The following is a 19,246-nucleotide window of genomic DNA, read 5'->3' as shown; positions in this document are numbered from 1 at the left end:
AGTAAATAAGTTGCATTACTTTTTCTTTTTCTTTCTTTCTTTCTTTTTTCATTTTTTAGAGTAACATGTAGTTCATTCCTTTTCTTGAGTAATTACCCAAACACTATTCATCCCTTGAGTTTGGGCTCAACTGGTGCAAAACTTCAGAAGGTTGAACACAAACATACATCCATGCTTTCACAAAAAGATTACAAATGGAACTAACTGGGTGAATGTTAATTTTCTACACTGGCTTGTGTAAGAAAAAATATAATTTCACTTTCTACAATACAGCCTGTGGTTGTCCGGGCTTACAAAAATAACCCAGGGGAAGCACCTCCCGAAACTAAATATTTTGGGGGCATGCTGTAAGCGTGACACCTTCATAGCCTTAGGGCTGAATATAGTGAGACTTAAACATTGTTGAGAAGTAGCCACAAAGGCTGAGTCATCTCGAGTATGGCTTGGAAACTGCTTTGAAAGTAGTCCTAGAATGTGTTATATACTGGAAAATGAAGCAAAACTAAAAATGTAGCTGATCTTTTATTTAGCCATTTCCTCGCTAACAAAATCTTTTCAGGGCTGTGATGAGTTGGAGCTTATTCCTGCATGCACTCAGTGAGCACCTTCTTAGGACTATAGACACTTTTTTACAGGTTATTCCATATTTCCCCAAGGAACTTCACATCTCCTCACACCTGACCTGCATGTGATTAGACTGTGAGAGATCAGACACAAAAACAGCCCTTTTCTGCTGGGAGGCAAGACTGCTGGAAGCTCACTAAACATCAGAAAAGAGGTCAATGACAAGCTGTATTAAATAGTAACTGGTTTCATAAGGACAACAAAAGTTGGGATAAATCCACAACTGAAGGCAAAATACTTGGCCCATCCCAATGGCCTGCTCTGTTTCTCTTCATGAAAGGCATTACAGGCCGATGGATGAGACAGAGACACAGAGCAGACCGCATGGGGAGAACACTGCGTGCGCCTGCTGTGCTCAGAGTTTGAACCAGTATGCACTGAAGGAAGGGGGACAAGTTCAGTTGTTACAAGCCAGCTGAGGTGTGAAAAGGCAAGGGGCAAAAATAAAATGAGAACCAAAAATGTGACTGTCTGCTGGCAGAAGATGTTGACTTGTGCTGTTGACATCTTGAGGGATTTCAACGAGTTATTTCTAGCAAATATTGTAACAATAACAAGGTTTGTTTCTGCACTGGTGTCACAGCAACAGTAAGCCAGAATAAAGTTGTAGCTACAAAGATATGTATGTTACAGGCTTTAAAATCTGAAGAAATGTAATGAAACCCTGGTTCCAAAAAGTTGGGACGCTGTGTAAAATGTAAATAAAAATAGAATACAATCTTGACAAACAAATTGTGTGTACTGACAGTTTTATGAACTATTCCAGAACCCCTGTAGTAATATCCTTTATACAATCATAAAGTGGTGAACCACTGAGCCTTTCAAGGAAGCCCCTTTCATACCCTATCGCCTGTAACCAATGAAACCAATCAAAAAGGTTTTTTTTGGAGCATCCCACTGCTTTTCCAGTCTTTTGTTGCCCCTGTCCCGACTTGTTTGAAATGCTTCGCTGCCATCAAATTCAAAATAAGCATATATTTACAGAAAACAATGAAGCTGATGAGGTAAAATATTAAAGATATTGTATCTGTACTGTTTTCAATTGTGTATATGTCAAAAAGGTTTGGAAAATGATCACATTCTATTTATTTATGTTTTACACGGTGTCACATCTATTGTGGAATTAGGGTTGTAAAAACATTTATTTACGACAATTTGTTTTTTTTACACAATGCTAAGGCTGTTTTATCTAAGGATGACAGTACAATATGAAAACACCAAATTCAACACAGGTATTTAAAGGCAGACTGTGACGTTTAGAGATCAGTTGGCCAAATATGGCAATAACAAGTTAATGATGCATTGAATTAGCCATAGCCTGTCCTCATCACTAAAAACAACCAAATAGGCCGACAGTGAAAACAGGTTCATAACCCTTAACCCATATTGAAGTTTCATGCAGCGACCCCTAGTGGCTATAGTAATTATTATGGCAACAAAGGGAGGAAGTGCAACAAGTAGTATAAAGTGCTGGTGGAGTGGAGGTAGAGGATGGATGGCTTGGTCATCAAACAGCTGTTCATGTCCAGTGTGAAAGCAAAATGATGAGTTATTTTATCGTACTACAGTGTTGTCACATACAGAGCAGAAGTAATGTTACTTACCTAAAATAGGTGCTTACATTATTTAAGTTATATAAGTATTACATCGTTATCTTAACACAAACCATAATGTTTTCCAGAACTTAACCAAGTATTTTTTAAACTAATCAATCTGTGACAGTTTGTCTGTCTCTGACAATGGCCATGTGATAAATGTCATTTAGAGAGTCGCATGCAATCAACCTATTCCGACTTTTAGGTATGAGGATGTGTTGATTAGCGACCATAAGCTACTGGTCACGTTAGACCATGGAAGACTGCAGCAGCAAAACCGTGGAGTGGATATACTTTTTAAAGGAAGCATTATATTGATAATGTATTACAATATTCAATATTCTGCATAGACCATATATATTGACACTGTCTCCAAGTGTCCTAATTCAAGAAGAAGTTGAATTGATGTCTATGCTGCTGTGTGATGGTGTTTCAGGGATAGTCGATACGAAGGAAACAGCAAGGCTCTTTGCTCATTAAAGAAGAAGAACTATAGTCTTTAGAGTTGGGATCAGAGTGTAACTACCACTTGATGTTGACTCCAAGTCCTTGGTTCACTTCGCTGCCACCTCTAGTCCTTGGGATAGATACACTATGCATTACAAAGCACTCTAAGATATTATTCTTTCTTGTAGTGTGGCTTAACTGCAGTCAGTCCACTCCCCGTGTGCAGTCACCATGGAAGCAGATGCCCTATATTCCTAAGGGTATCAGCTGACAAGGTCACTGGGCTGATTGATGTTACCCTCCAGAGTCCTTCTCTGTGTACAGGTTCAACACCAATCTCCATTTCTGAGGTTCTAGAAAGGAGAGCGCCTGTGGGGACGAAAGCCACCGCTAACATCCCCCATGGACTTCCTGATCTGTCTTTGCCATAAAGGTGGCTGTGCTGTACTGTATTCATCCATTTGTAACTCGGTGTGAGGGTGTGACAGGAATCTGTATCTGTACCCCCTCCTACAAAATGTTCCCATAACAAAAAACTATCACAAAGTTTAACAAGCGGCAGCAATCATAAGTTAGAACTGTATTCATCTTGTTGGGTACTGGCATGTGTGTAATCAGGCCAAAGCAACATTACACCACTGCTGGGCCTAAAAAGTGCCAGCATGGGGGAAATACTGGGCCATGCTAGTTCCCTGCATGTCTGTCCCTCTACCCAAATAAACAGTGGGATTGCCTACATAAATATCAGAGTGTACTTCACTACATGGCAACATTCATTGTGCATTACTCTCACTTACAGAAACCAGACAGAAATACAGCATAAAAAGGCAGTCTGAAAGTCTTAACTTGCATTGTAAAAAACCCTCTCTTATATATCTTCCAATTGTTTTTCCTGCCGGAGGACACAACGTCTTAAACCCCATCTGAAGGAGATTTTAATCCAAAACATACGAGCTGAGAGAGCTGAGCAATAGATTTTACAGCTGGCTTTGCCATCTATATTAGCAGGAGCTAAAATATATCTTCAAAAACATCCAATCTGTCTCATTTCATGTTTTATCTTTATAGGACAAGTAAATATATGTTGTGTCGTTAATACTGATGTAGGAAATAATTCTTGATGGTTTCTTCTTCTTCTGTCTGTGTCTATGTTATTAGGGGTGTCAATGATTAAAAGATTATCGGTAAATTTGCTTTAACAATGTTTACAATCAAGCATATTAACCGACAACGTGGAAAATGAAGATCATGCGGTGTAAAGTGCCAGGGCCACCGCCATGAAACCAACAAGCTTCCCTCTCTGCGAACCACAGATAAAAAATAATGCCACTGACATCGCTGTTTATCTGATATTTCCATGTTGGTGTTGTTCCAGGAACATGACAATACAATTTGTTCTAGGACTATCATTACAACTGACCAATTAGAGCTTTGCTACTCTTGTTGGTGTTGTTCGTAACTAATATTGTGCCAGGGTCATCTATTTCGACCTATTTCATGTCTACTGGTACCAACTACAGCATTTAATATTTTGAACTTGTCTGCCATTGGTTGACAAAAGAGAGTCACAGCATCACAATTTTACTTGGATACATTATTATTCCATCATAATCTGTACAGCCTGACTGATTTATCTGTCTGGCTCTAATAATCTGCTTCTAAAACACCAAATTGACTTGGGTTATTTATTGATCAGAGCCCAGAGCTGTAGATTTAAAATGCTTTATGAATGAAAAAAATTAAATAAAATCACTTTGTCATTCTTGAAATTTGCATTCTTGCTTTACATGGAGTGTTTTGGTATGAGCTGGCTTGTCGTTTGCCACCCTTGTACCACTGACAGATGCTGCTCTCACAGGTGTAGTGATTATAGAAGCAGGTGCATCCCTCCTTGGGTGTAAAAACACAAAGCACCACCACCAGTGTTTTATTGGTGTATCAAAAACCCAGCTTTGCCTTTTCTGTGGATCTCATAGCAGCTTTTAGTTTCAAGTGTGAGCTTGCAGCATTCAGATGGTTGGGTTATTCAAGGTCAGGAAAAGCAACAGATAAAGTCCATGGGAAAGTATAATTGGAGATGTAATTCCTTGTCTGTGTGAGAATATGCTTGTCTATTGTTTGATTAAAACAATAGCCTGATGGTTCTCTGCATCAATTAAAAGTTAATGAGATATCATTATGAATTAAACAGGGTGAGAATCACTCAATGTTAATTATGATTTTATGAAAGTGAATCTATTCAACAAAGAAACAAATAAATTGTTTGTTTTTTTCTTAACTCTTTTTAAAATCTCAAATGTCAGCAGCCTTTCCTTGATGTTTTGTATTATCTTTATGATTCTATGGGAGGTATGTGAAACAACTACTTCATCTCAGTCTTAATTATATGTCAATTTAGTCCAGCTTCATGATCTACACCTCAAATGCAGGCTCGGGGTGTTGGTGCTAATTGTTTGTGGAAGCCCGCCATGAAGGCAATAGATTTCATCATAAGAGTTGTTCCAGTTTTGACAGCTGATTTAGCAAGACTTTGCAATGAAACTGAGCGGGTAAATTTTTCAGAGCACTGTGTCCTGAATCAATATCTATCAGCAATTTCAAATTAAATCGAGATTGAATCCTGGTTTCATCACCAGGTCTTATGCTTCCTGAATTCCATCAAATCACATCATCGTAAAACAGAGGAGGGAAGATTTATTTGATTTGACTAATGACTTGCACTAGTGAAATCTAGAAAAAAAACAACTTGGCTTCACAATTCTCCATTCGTACAAATGAACACCTGTACTGCAAAAAACAAACACACATCACTGTTTATTCAGCATTACTTATTTGACACATCTAGTTATTTGTTGCAGCTGAATAGAATCACTGACAGGTCTTACCTTGAACGATGAGATGCACTTTTGTGGATTTTGGTTTCTTGTTTGTGAGGATCGAGCAGACATATGGCCCTTCGTCGTGGACGTCAACATTTTGGATCTTGATGCTGTATTCTGTGACTGCTGTGTTTTCCATCAGGATGACGCGAGGATCCAGAGACCACTTCTCACTTCCTGCAAATAGAATGGTGGTGCGATTGAGCCACGCCACACGTGATACTTTGCTGTCCACATTGCATCTGAAAGGAAGAAAATACAAAACTAACATTAGAGATTCAGCCCTTCAGCATCTCTGCTCAATGAAACCTAACAAAACTTCACTCAAAGACTATTTAAATATGGGGGCATTTTGACATCCAGCTGTGTCTGATGAGGTGCTACGAAAGGTAAAAGTGCTCTTTAGAAGGTGAAACTGAAATTGTGTTTGTTGGATTTTTATGAGGAGGCCATTTATAACAGAGTGCACTGTAAAAACCCTAGCTTCCATAGCTTCTATGAACTACAGGTTGTTAAGACTAAGGGTCTCCAGCTGTGGCTCAGTACAAAGTAAGGCAGTTTTGTGAACTTGTTTCTTTACTTGTACTTTTACTTTCAAACCTGTCCAATCATCAAATTATGTTGTTAGTATTCATCGTATTTGGGTTGAGCTTCTTCAGAAAACCTTTAATCACGATAAGGAAGGTATTTATTTCAAACATCCCCCATATGTGTCACATTTTAACTCTATTTTTGCTCTGTTTGTAGTTTTAATTCCTGAGGGAAATGTGTGGCTCTTAGCTGTTAAATACTCCACTCTGTTCACCAGCTAGTCTCTGACTGTTTTTTGTGCAGAGCAGTTAATGTAAAGTGGGTGGACTTTTTCCCTGAAAACATCTGTCTCTCATCTGTGGCCAATAAGATTCCATGATAGCAGTGAGAGCAAAATAAAACAGTTGTGGACAGGACGGCTGAAAAATGAGCTAAAACTCACTATAAAGCTCTGTAAAGCTCCAGAGCTGCAGATTCGGCAGAATATTCTTTGTACATTCATACAAGCAACCCCTTGCAAATATTAATATTGGTGTCCCATTGTTATTTTATACATTGTTATCATAACACTAATGATTATAACTGCTTTAGGAAATGATTTGTAATTGCTAAACCTTATTTTATAGTTATTTTTATTAAAGTTTCCTGCCTTGAGAGCTTGTCTTTTCTAAACGTTTCATTTTTTACAGTGCACATTTAAAAAAAGCGAGTAGTAGGAAGAAAACTCAAATGTGAGTAAAATAATCTGTAGATCAAACTTAGGTTATGTATCAATTTAAAAAAATATAACCAAATCTTGTTAGGGAAGAGATGCAAACATGAGTGCTCCTTGAGAAGTTGTCATCAGACAAATTCATCACTGTCTTGTACACACACAGTGATGACACACGCCTTCTCCTTTAGATCACATCAGTCAAGACATGACAGGTCTCTTTTATGAGTAGCAAATGTATTCACAGTACAAGCACTACACATAACTTAATATCAGGGTGTGTCAGCAGTACCACAAATCTAAGGAGCACAGATAATGTGCATGCTGACAGTGCCACCTTAATACCAAGAGATCGAGGCAAACAGGTTAAAAAAACACAGCACGGTGAAATGCTCTTATTCATGTTCAAGCAAAATGACACTTGATATACATTCTACAATACAATACAAATACGAGCTAAAAAAAAAAAAAAGGCTCTCTGTTTCTGAAAGTAAAACTAACTTGGTTGATCATCCTCTACACCTTACACCAACTAGGCCTCGCCAGTTTGGCCATAAAATCATACTGCAGTATTTTTAGGCTATCATGATACACAATATAATTCTCAATTCATTTTTATATCTCCTCAAAAGCACTTCATAAATGTTATGACTGGGAGACAAAATCAAATATTACTATATTTTTGACCAAATACCTCAATGCCAATATTGTAACAAAATTATAAGGCTAATCATTGGTACTTTCATAAACTACAATGGCACCTAGTACAAAAAGGGGACTGTTGGGCCTTGGCGGAAAAGGCACAACTGTCTCCTTTTGTACTTTCTCATAGAAACCAGCCGCCTAAATATGGCAGTTTTTTTTTCATCAAGTTCTACGCATTATTCCCTGAAAAAAATTTATGAAAATATCAGAAAAACGGCCCATCGCGCAATGTTTAAGATCCCTTTATCCGGATCTGCACCAAAAGTTCATGCTGTCTATTCTGGGCCGAGGCCCATCCTCCATCCAGGTTTCCTGGAAATCTTTTCAGTAGTTGGTAAGTCATCCTGCTGACAATCCAACCAACCATCCAACCAACCAACCAACAAACAGGGTGAAAACAAAACCTCCTTAGTGGAGATAAAAATTACGCAATGAGATATTTTATAAATAATTATCAGTAACATGGATATAATGACTAAGTATTAGAACAAGCAGAACAGTCTGGTAAATTCAGAAAATAATCTCACTTTACTGCAATACAGCCTTTAAAACCAAGAAAAGACAACACTTATGTCATAATCATACTATAACAATATCCAAAATCTAAAACCATAGTTTCATAGCACCATAACAATAACATATCAATGTATTGTTAATTGTATTGTTAAAACATTTGATCAGGTCAGAGCTGAATTTATATGGACACTCTTCCCAGCAGGAACTGGATCCGATTAGAACAAGAGCCTACATTTTGATTAGTTGAGATAACAATTATTTTTTTAAAAAAAGAAAACACAATTACTGAAAAGAATGTGTTTGCACATTACTCAAATAGTAATGTGAATGAATAAATGAAATATGAAAGGTATTTACAACAATAACACAATCATTATCATACTAGTTTAGACATGCCCATAATGATTCCTGCACACCCATGTGACATCAGTAACATATCATCACATACTGTGCACATTCATTACCATATCTGATTCATATAGACAGGTTACATCAGCGTTAGATATATTAATCCAAATATAAGGCAGTCTTTTTTCTACAAGGGAATAATAGAATCTAAACACAACATTACGCAAAACTCAGAATGCAATGGGTGTTTACATCACTTTAAATTAGAACTTGGCAAAATATTTTACTGATGGTATCAGAAAAGAATGGGAAGACATTTTACGTTGTGTGCCAGATTTCTTTTTTAATTAATGGATGTTAAAAAAATGGCATGAGTTTGCAACTGTGAAATCAGTCTTTTAAACCCAAAATAACCTGAAGTTAAAGTAAACTCATGGATGCGGGCAGACAAATCTAGTGCAAAAAGCCTAATCAGACTGGGCTGCAGGTCCTGGCACAATGTATGTCACACAGCCCATATACATATGTAGCACGCCAATTAGGGCTCTTCACACACCCATTCATTCACACACCCAATATTCACATGTAAATTTCAGATTCAGAGATGAACACACTCTGGCCAAATCTAACATGTGCAGTCTGTGTCTGATACTGAATGCCAATGATACAAAGGTATGATGGGAATTTGAAGGGATGAGCCTGCAGACTACAAGCACTGACCACCAGTAAATCAAACAGGAGACATTATCTATCAGACAATGAAGAGGAAAAGAAACAATAATCAGGGACATGTTAAAGGTGTCGGTTGCATTCAGGTAATCACTACATTCAACTATTTCATTATTTTTCATTATCAAGTACAATCCAGTTAATTGAACAAAATGTTGGTATTGTTTCTGAAACCACAACCATTCACATTTGTAGGTGTCATGTATTGACATTTCTATTAAGCTTGTCATTTCATGTTACATTACATGTTAATGACCTGACTTTCATATCCAGAGGTGGAGGGGAGGGCGGTGGAGTCAAAGGCGAGAAGACTGCCAAGCCAGTGACTGCTATTCGACACTGTGTTTCATTTGTGAGTGTGAAAACCTCGGAACAAATTTCAGCTGTGTTTATGGTGACCAAAACAGGTATTTCAAGTCAAACCCCAACCAAGTGTTTTTTGTGCCTAAAACTAACCAGACAGTAAGTACAGTACAGTGTTGTAACAACATATAAAGTAAAATTGAACCTAAAGAAACGTAAAGTTGGAACATGTTCGTGGTTTGCAAAAACATACATTACCAACATTTATTATGCCGATTGAGTTGTAATTTGGAGGTACACTCTCCCACAACAACGCTCAAAAAATGACCTTTAATATGAGGTTCATTATTTGTAAAACCTAAAAGGAAACTTTAGGTCAGATAACCCAAAAGAAGGTTAGCACAAGCATGTCTTTTTGAGGAGCCTTAAAGAGGGAATTAAACATTGAAAGTCTAAAGGTCAGAAATGTTTATTAAACTTTGGCATTTTTACTTTGGACTATGCACATTTACACAGGATAAACAAAGCCTTATTTAAAAAACCTGTCAGGCTGTCAAACACATGGCCTCGGTCTCAGGGCTTCTGTTTTTGTTTTCTTTTTTTAATTTTAATTTACACATATAATGAAATGATTTGGGTACAGATGTATGTCAAGGTAACCTTCGCCCTGGTACCCTTGTCAAAGAGCCTATGGCTTTTTTCCACTAGATTTTGGATTATTGCGTAAAATAACACAAGATTATGATATGTTTTGTTCAGCAAGATAATCTTCATCGATGAACACCACTTTTATGATGTCTGAAGCATATGTAGCCCTCTCACTCAACTCTGTTTTATGAGTTTCATGAATACCCCTTTTGCGTATCAGACTTTCCCATGCAGTTTACTTGAACCTTAACTATAGATCTTATTCAATATAAACATCAGCATGAAAAACACCTTCAAACAAGGATTTAGTGATAATAAACAGTTTTAATGTCTAAACCTTGCGGCTCATATCTTTTTTGTTTTGAATCACTTCATTACCAAGAAATACACACACACATTAGAAACCTTAAAAATAGTAATACCCCAGGGTTTTTGTAGTGTTTCAGTTGGTACCAGTGATGGCGGTATGCTGGAGCTCATATAGAAATCCACTTGAAACCGCAGGTCAGGATACTCACACCTGAACCACGGAAAAGCTATACTGCAATTTCCTCCAAAAACCTCTTCCCAGAGGCAGCGACGTGTCCAGAGACCCCGTCCCGAGGCTTGGTCCTGTCCCGACAAGAGGCTTGGTCCTGCAAGACTCCTCCGTCCTGCAGCAGCACGTGGCAAAGTCCAATGTCCAACCTCATCCTCTGCTTCTCCTGATTAGCAGCTGGCGATGCTAACCGCTAGCAACAGTCCCATCATGGTCTTCAGCTTGCGCCAGTAACGAGCACTCACTTCTACAACACGCTCGGTTACACTCTTAACGAAATATGCAAACACTCACATAAACTCCCGGTTGATAACGGTAAATAATACTTTTTCATAAAGTTATTTCAAAGTTTGCTCGGACTTAATGTCTTTCTGCTTCTCTCCGCAGCTCTTTTTCTTCCCCTCGCTTTTTCTCAAGTCCCGCCCCTCTAACAATCCGACAGGTTAATTCCCAATAGCAGAGAAAAATGATTGACACCTGCCCAAACAAATGAGAACCCAAATAAGAGAAACCTGAGGCGTTCAAAGGCCTTTCAAAACACAGGACATTTTTAGTATCATTCAGCACATTAACCATACAAATATTAACAGCAGCAATAAATTTAAAGGGCCCACATCAGAACACTTTACCAACTGAAATAAATGTAATAAATCGATAAAAATAAATGAACAGGGCGCTACACATAAATGAAATGGCCAGATGTAAAAAGCTAACATTAGGCTATAAACAAACTACCTCCACTAAGCATCTAACAGCACTGTACTATACACTCTTTGCTCTAACTTCATCAATCTACAAATTGTAAAGTTGAGAGAAAGAATAGTTTGCAACTAGTCGGCCTTTATAGACAGACCAGTGGTGTAGGTGTGAGGACTTATGCTCCGACAATGTGTCGGAGCCTGTAGTCTATTTTAGCCACGTGTTAGCGACTGCCTTTTTTTAGACATGTAAACACTTTTTAATTCACGTGTGGTATTTACTGATGTATTTTATGTTGTAAACCAAAACATGAAAATCTCCTAAACTTGTGTTTGTCACAGAGCTTTTTTCAGGCAGTTAGCCAAAAACCCATTAAAAAAAAACATTGACTTTGAGATGAGGGGACCGAAAGTGCACAAATGCTAACTTATGTCCCTGTTTTAGGACTCATTCATGTTGCACAGATAAGCATAAACATAAGAATAAGAAATTACTTATGAAATAAAAATTTTCATGAGCAATGTCAATATTACATAGATAGTGAGTAAAATGTACACACAAAAAAAATGTCGATTTAACATATTCTCGGTTGTCTAATGTTAGTGATAGGTGATGTATTTCCCGCTAAGGACACAAAAATCTTCGCACATTGAGTCTCATTGTAAGTTTTATGCATAGTTCGCTCCTTTGCAATACAAGAGATGGGGCTTGTTGGGTGCATTTTTCCACTTCTCAAACAGCATTTTGAGTTACACATCCTCACCAACGGTTGGCAGCATAGAGCGAGTGGCTCATTGGGATAGCTTGGACTCAACTGGACATCAAGACAGAAGAAGGAAGCTGGTTTACTGAGAAGTCTTCGCTAACTGCATGCGGTGATGCCAATACTTTAGTTTGCTTCCCTGCCTCCCTTTTCAAACCACATTTTTCAGAAACCTTTGACACAAGAAGGTTGTTCAGTTCTGGTCCAATATTCATCTTCAATTAAAAAATGATGGAACAACCAAAGACTCAGTGTACTCTTTACTGTCAGCTAATGACAATGGTATAGAGCAGTGGTAACCGACCCATCGATTGTGATCGACCCGATGATCGTTTTCAAGTCAATTATAGGGCAATTCCATTAAAAGGCAGTTTGTTAATTTTCACCAGTCAGAATACTCTTCTAGGTATTAGTCTTGTGGCGGGACTGTCTCTAGTCATTACTTATTAGAAATGAGCATTTCCTGTTGCTTGTTTCACGATAAAAGATTTTCCTAGGGGGATTATATTGAGACTTTTATTGTAACACCACTTCTGGAAATGCATTATGTGTCATTATTGTGTCAGCACACACCATTGCTGTTTTCTGCCACGAGTTTCTGTATAAAACAACAGCTTTTGTTAGTGCTTCTTAAAAATTAGTTTTACATTTTGTGGGAATAAATAGTGCAAGAGCAGAAAGCCACATTAGATGAACTGAAGGCAACAGACTCTTCAGCAGTCAGTTTGTGCGAACCAGCCCACCTTCAACACGCAACATATTATCAAGGTATAACATCTTTACTATGCAATCTTGTCGGATGGTTAGATGCTGTTATCATAAAAATCTGCTGTTACTCATGGCATTGCATGCTGCGAGTGTTCTGATCCTGCTGCTGACCTGCTGATCCACTGAATTTTTAATTCGTCTTGTCTTTCACATCTGAAGGTGTTTCCTCTTAGCTGGTTCCTTGTGTCGGAGGTGAGTGTTTCATTTTGCGGTGTGCCTAAATGGGAATATTCAAATCATTCATGCTCATGCTCATATATATATATCAAATATACTTAAATATACTTTATTTATATGCAAATTGGCCATAGCATGCCCAAGGGATTAGTTTTTTTGGATGCCACGCAAAAAAAAAGCCCTGGTGGCAACAGCTTTACAAGCACAGTGACACACAGACAGATGGAGCAGAAGACTTACAGAATCTCAGGTGAATGAGAGATGGACATTACAAATTAGTTTAGACTCGAGAAGAGTAGCATACCACTTACTGGTTATGTGTTAAAATTTATATTGAGAATGCATCATATGTAAATGTTACATATCAGTTTACTGATTGATAAGATGAAATGTGAAATGGTTGTTTAAAATCAGAAAACAAATCCATGTGATACAAGGCATGCAACAGTGTACATACACTTGTAAAGAACATGTATATCATGTCAGTCTTCACTTCCAATGATTTCTACAACTCTCATTTTTCTGTGATGAATGAGTGGAACACAAACTACTTTGTCACAAAAACAATCATGAAATTTGGTTCAGTAATGAATTTATTACAGGTCTTCTGTAAATGTGACCAAATCTGCCAGGTCAAAAATATACATACAGTAATTGTAATATTTGGTTAAATGTCTCTTGGCCATTTTCACCTCAATTAGGTGAAGTTCAGCTTACTTCGTTAGCGTTCTGGGATGAACCTGTTTCTTCAGCACAGTCCACATGTTCTCGATGGGGTTTAAGTCAGGACATTGGGAAGACCATTCCAAAATCTAAATTCTAGCCTGATTTAGCCATTCCTTTACCACTTTTGATGTGTGCATTGTCCCGTCAGAACACCCAACTACATCCAAGACCCGATCTTCTTCTCATGATTTTAGGTTTTCCTGAAGAATTTGGAGATAATCCTCCTTCGTCATTATTCCATTTACTTTCTTTAGAGCACCAGATCCACTGGCAGCAAAACAGCCCCACAGCATAATATTACCAGCACCATGCTTGAGAGTAGGTATGGTGTTCTCAGGGGTCAAAGGCCTCACCCTCTCTCATCCAAACATCTTGGTGCTCATTATGACTAAACAACTTAATTTTTGCTTCATCTGACCACAGAGTTTTCCTCCAGAAGGTTGTCCATGTGATCAGCAGCAAAGTTGACTTTTAAGATACTGAATCTGGAGCAAGAGCTTCTTTCTTGCATGGTAGCCTCTCAGCTGACTGTGGACACTGACACCTGTCTTCCAGCAGCTTCTAATTCACTGCAGACTTGCTTTTTGGTGGTTTTTGGTTGACTCTTGACCATCCTGACCAGTTTTCTCTCAGCAGCAGGTGATAGTTTGTGTTTTCTTCCTGATGGTGGCAGTGACACAACTGTGCCATGCACTTTATACTTACAAACAGTTGATCTCAGGACCTGTAACTGCTTTGAAATGGCTCCAAGTACTTTCCTGACTGACTCAAATCAGTAATGGGCTCTTTTTGATCAATACTGAGCTCATTAAACTTTCCCATTGTAGTGTTTGTGGCTGAGTCTAATGGCTGTATCAAACAGGTCCTATTAAAATGGGTCTAGAAAAGTCACCAGCTGTTATCAATCAGAATCACTCTGAAGAAGTTAAGAGGCCATGCTAGAAAGAACATTTGATTCACACAACTTTCTATAATCACCAAAATTGATCATTCAATTTGTTCTATGTATATTTTTCACATTTTCAAAAGACCTATAATAAATTCAATACTGAACCAAACTTCACGAATGTTTTTTGTGAAAAAGTAGTTTGTGTTCCACTCATTACATCACAGAAAAATGAGAGCTGTAGAAATCATTGGAACTGATATACATTTTCTTTACAAGTGTATGTAAACTTTTGACCACGACTGTACATATTGAACTAGAAGGGAGCAGGGCACCATGACCCACTGCATGAATAAATGGGTTGAACCTAATTCACTGTGGTGTCATGGCAGGAGGTGGAAGTGGTCAGAGGAATTTGCTCTGTCACGAAATATGTAATGTTTTTTTTTTTTTTTTAAAGAAAAACATTTTGAACTTCCATAACAGCGAAAACATCAACATCAGCATGTCAATACTTTTAATGACATCTCACAGACAGTCAGTCCTCTGCTGTCCATAACCTTCACTCTCCACCAGGCTTACAGTCAAGATGATGGTGAGAGAAACAAAAATGAGCATTTATTCATCATTTATAATTACTTACTTTAGTGGATCATAACATATTGAAAATGGATTAAAGACGCCTTAGGTGTTTTTGTCATTTTAGCAAACTTCCTGTCCATTTTGCAGTTGGCAATCCTCTACGTCGCCACATGAATGCGCAGCAGTAATCTGCATAGCAGCAAACAGGAGGATTCTGCTCTCTGTGCTTTCATGAGCAGACAGGACCACCTTTTTATGGAGCTCTCTGTCCTGATTGGATAAAGAGAAGAACATTTCTGCACTCTTTTATAACTAGGAAAGCATTGTTTTAGTCAAGATGATTTCTGGAAATGTCCTTTGCTAGTTTGTCCCTTGTAGCGAAAGGATTCCAAACTGATGGTGGGATAAAAAAGAGCAGTCCATAAAATAGCCTTTTCAAAAATTGTGAATCACCGCAATTTCAGGAGGTTGTGGGGCATACAGTCATAAATGTGCACAATAAATACTGTACAAGGCTCTGCCAGGTGTTATATCTTACATTTTGCAGAATAATATTTGTGTGTGTGTGTGTGTGTGTGTGCGCACGCGTGTGTGTGTGTGCGTGCGTGTGTGTGTGTACACATGTATGACATAGAAAAAGGGAGATAGGGCATGAAGTGCACACACCAATGCTGATACTGGCCGTTAATAATGAAAAAAATGTCTCGAACAATGTTCAAAGCAACCCTACGCCCTGGCACCGGATATTACTATATTTTACGTCTATCTCCACTTTTCCTCGAAGAAATACACAGGAACCAATTTTTCACAGGGGTTATTCATTCGGGAGAGAAATGCTCTAGTAGCAAATCCTGGCAACAAACAGATAAAAATATGAAGTTAATATTAAGGCTAGGACAACATACTTGGAAACCTCTGCATACACTGCAAACGCTGAAAAAAGCTCTCACCTAAGTATTTCCTCAGTATATGAATAAAATAGGTCATAAAATGTAAATATAAAAGGTTATCTTCCTCTCCTGCTTTTTCCCTGGCAGGCGCTGTGGTGGTACTGTAGGGTTTGAGTTGGATGCATATCAAGTCGCTGCAAAGGAGAAAAGGCTGCCGGTGAAGGTGCAACAGGAGGAAGCTTTTCTGTTCATTGTCTTAATCTTCCTCTGTAGTTACTCACAACATGGTGAGGAGAAGTTTTGTTGAGAGTCGATGCTGTGTTCAGCATTGCCCTGCTTCATATTCATAATGGTGTTCACATTGACACCACAAGCTCTTCAGTTCTGTCCTCAGCTGGCAACTGAGTAACTCCTGTGGAGCTGCCAGAGGTTAAGTGCTCAAGGGCACCTTGTCAGTAGCCACTCTGGTAAAAAGAGCATGAGGAAATTTCTTTTCTTTTTCCAGTGGAAAACTATTCCTTCCAGCTGGTCCTGGGATTCAGAACACCGGCCTTCCAGGGTGTCTTCGACCTTTGAAGGGGATATTGACCTTGAGGGATATCTCTATATCCAGATAGCTTTAGTGTGATTTGTCAAACTATGGATCTGTGTCCTGTCAACCCCGACAATGGAGCTTGTTTTTGGTGCTCACAAACAACAGAAATTTATTTGAAAAATTCAGCAGCAATGGAATCTTTCTAAAATTTGTAACATGGTCATGTTACTCGCTTTTGTCTGTGCAGAAATGCACAAATTGTTCACAGCAAGGTCTGCTGGTCATGGTGAGTAACCTGTGAACACTTCTGACAGAGGAAAAGGGACATTGCTGTTGGAATTCGGGTGACAACACACATTTCTAAGGCAGACATCTCTAGACCTTACTAAATCACAGTACACTGGAAGTTCTGAATGGATTTTTTTTATGTTCTTTTGGAAAAATTTCCTTTTAAAAGCACATGTGGTATCCTCAACCACTTTATACTCCTGGGTCTATTTAGTTGTTTAAATATAAAACAAATATTGACAGAGCCACATCCAGGTATCTGCTGCTCAGCTACAATAGCAGCACAGTTCACCTGGGATAAATAGACAAATCAATCATAGAAAAGGAACAGATACCAACTTCTTTACTGACATGACATTCAGGAGACCAGAATGTAATGCAGATAAAATGCCTGGCTGGAGCCCCATCTATTTCTGCCAATGGAAAGTATTAAGAATAAAAAGCAAATTGAGCACAAGAGGGCTCACCAAAGTAGTGAATCAAAGTGTTAAATCACAAAATATTGAAAGCTTTCATAATAATAATAATACTAATCAGAATCAAATGATTATTTTGTAATTGCAGAGTTTATTTAAAGAAATACAATATAGTGCACCGTTTGTAATGGACACCTTCATGTGAGGTATTTAGGTCATAGTTTCGACAGGATTTTCTCCAACTACGACACCTTGCTGAAAAGATGGCACATTAGGTCTCCAACCCGAACATCAGACAGCAGACAGCTTTCAAATTGGCTGCAATTGTGAGATCCAGTACTTGGAGAGAGGCCAACAGTGGGTGGCACTGTCAAGAACTGTCCTGCCGTAACACTCAGCTCACAGTCAGTGTATTTCATCAAATTCTCTTCATGCCAAAATGCGTTGGGCTTGGTGTTGTGATTTTGTTGTTGTTATTGTTTTGTTTGTTTGTTTTGTTTGAAGCCATGGTCTGCTCTTTGGCAATATTGGTCAGTCCAGCACAATGATGCAGCCTTAATTATCTCAAGACCTATTGAATGCACTGCTGTGGACTTTTGAACATATGTTGGTGCTCTTTTTATTTCTCCTGAAGTGCAAACATGATTTTGACATTTTGGATTTTTAGTTAAACATCTTGACAACTATGAGATGGGTTGTCATCAAATCTAGTACAGATATATCAACACGTTCTCACTCCCAAACTATGATGCTCTACCTACACCTCTTGTGTCAGTTTTACAGTAAAGGCCTCCATGATCAAGTCAGCAAAAATAAGCTGTACGCAATGTCCGGATAGACTTTCAAACTAAAGCTTGCTGACAAACACTTGATATATTATTATATTGTGCATTGCAGCTTTTGGACTGTTATTAAGGTTGTCAGAAAGTTGTAGGTTCCTTACTTTCTGGCACAAAAAATAATTGGTTAGGTTTAGGAAAAGATCATACTTTGGGTAAAAATGATCTACAATCAGTCTCATAACGCATGTAATGTAAGTGACGTAACTCAGTTACATTATGTTAACTTACTTAAGTAACATAACTTAAATAAATGCACTAGAGGGACGCTTCCAGAAGTGATGCTACAGGGGTACCTATAGCGTCAAACTTAGAAGTGTACGGCCACTATCCTCTGACTTTCAACTAGTGTCAGAAACAGATCAAAATGTAATACTACAAAAACAAATACTTACCAAACCTATGACATTTCCATCACTCCCAACATCCGCTGCATTTTGTATTCAGTATTGATTAGCAAATGTGAGTATTCTACTATGCTAAACTAAGATAATGGCCAAGATAAATCTTTGTCATTGTGAGCATGATGGTGCACATGTACAGCCTCATAGAGACGCTGGAGTAGCTGTATTAACAATAACACAATGGTGATGAAGTGTTTGATCCAGGTCCTTTCACGTTTTTCAGTCAGTGTATGTCACGGTCAATCTTTGGATGGAGTTAAATGTCATCGTCACTATTTAATTTATTGAGTTCCAAAGAATAAATCCTCAGAGTTCTCCATCAATGAAGGTTATTCACTTAGAATACACACTAGAGTGGTATTTCTTTTGTTTCACTTTCAGCTTGTGGACTAACTCACAACTTTAGCATCACTGTATGTCATATTCCCATATTTCTCTCTGCAGAATTGTTTCAAACTCTAACTGATGCTCTCTGTTGTTACTTTGCATCCTAAAAATACACTGTGCAGGGGATTTCATAAAATGCCCGTGAAGATAAAAATATCTTCAGGAATTTGATGTTTTGAGCAAAGCTTCAACTGCAACAACTTGGGCTAAAATATGTATTCCAGATGTGTAGCTGTACTCCAACATGTCAAAGATCCTTTAATCTACAAACTAGTTAATGCATATGTGGTATAATGTATACAGTGTGTTTT

General features: G+C 38.1%; 1 protein-coding gene across 3 annotated transcripts in view; it reads right to left on the bottom strand.

Annotated features, from left to right (window-relative positions):
- The window catches only part of opcml (opioid binding protein/cell adhesion molecule-like), a 221,121-nt gene that overhangs the window by 108,627 nt on the left and 93,248 nt on the right, over positions 1–19,246 (bottom strand). For all 3 annotated transcript variants that reach the window (XM_073479626.1, XM_073479624.1, XM_073479625.1), the window contains exon 2: positions 5,552–5,787. In XM_073479626.1, the coding sequence (XP_073335727.1) occupies positions 5,552–5,787 (236 nt within the window). The remainder of the gene's footprint in view (positions 1–5,551; positions 5,788–19,246) is intronic.

Source organism: Pagrus major, chromosome 13 (assembly GCF_040436345.1).
Source record: "Pagrus major chromosome 13, Pma_NU_1.0".
Taxonomy (NCBI): domain Eukaryota; kingdom Metazoa; phylum Chordata; class Actinopteri; order Spariformes; family Sparidae; genus Pagrus; species Pagrus major.
This window is presented reverse-complemented; position numbering and strand designations above follow the sequence as displayed.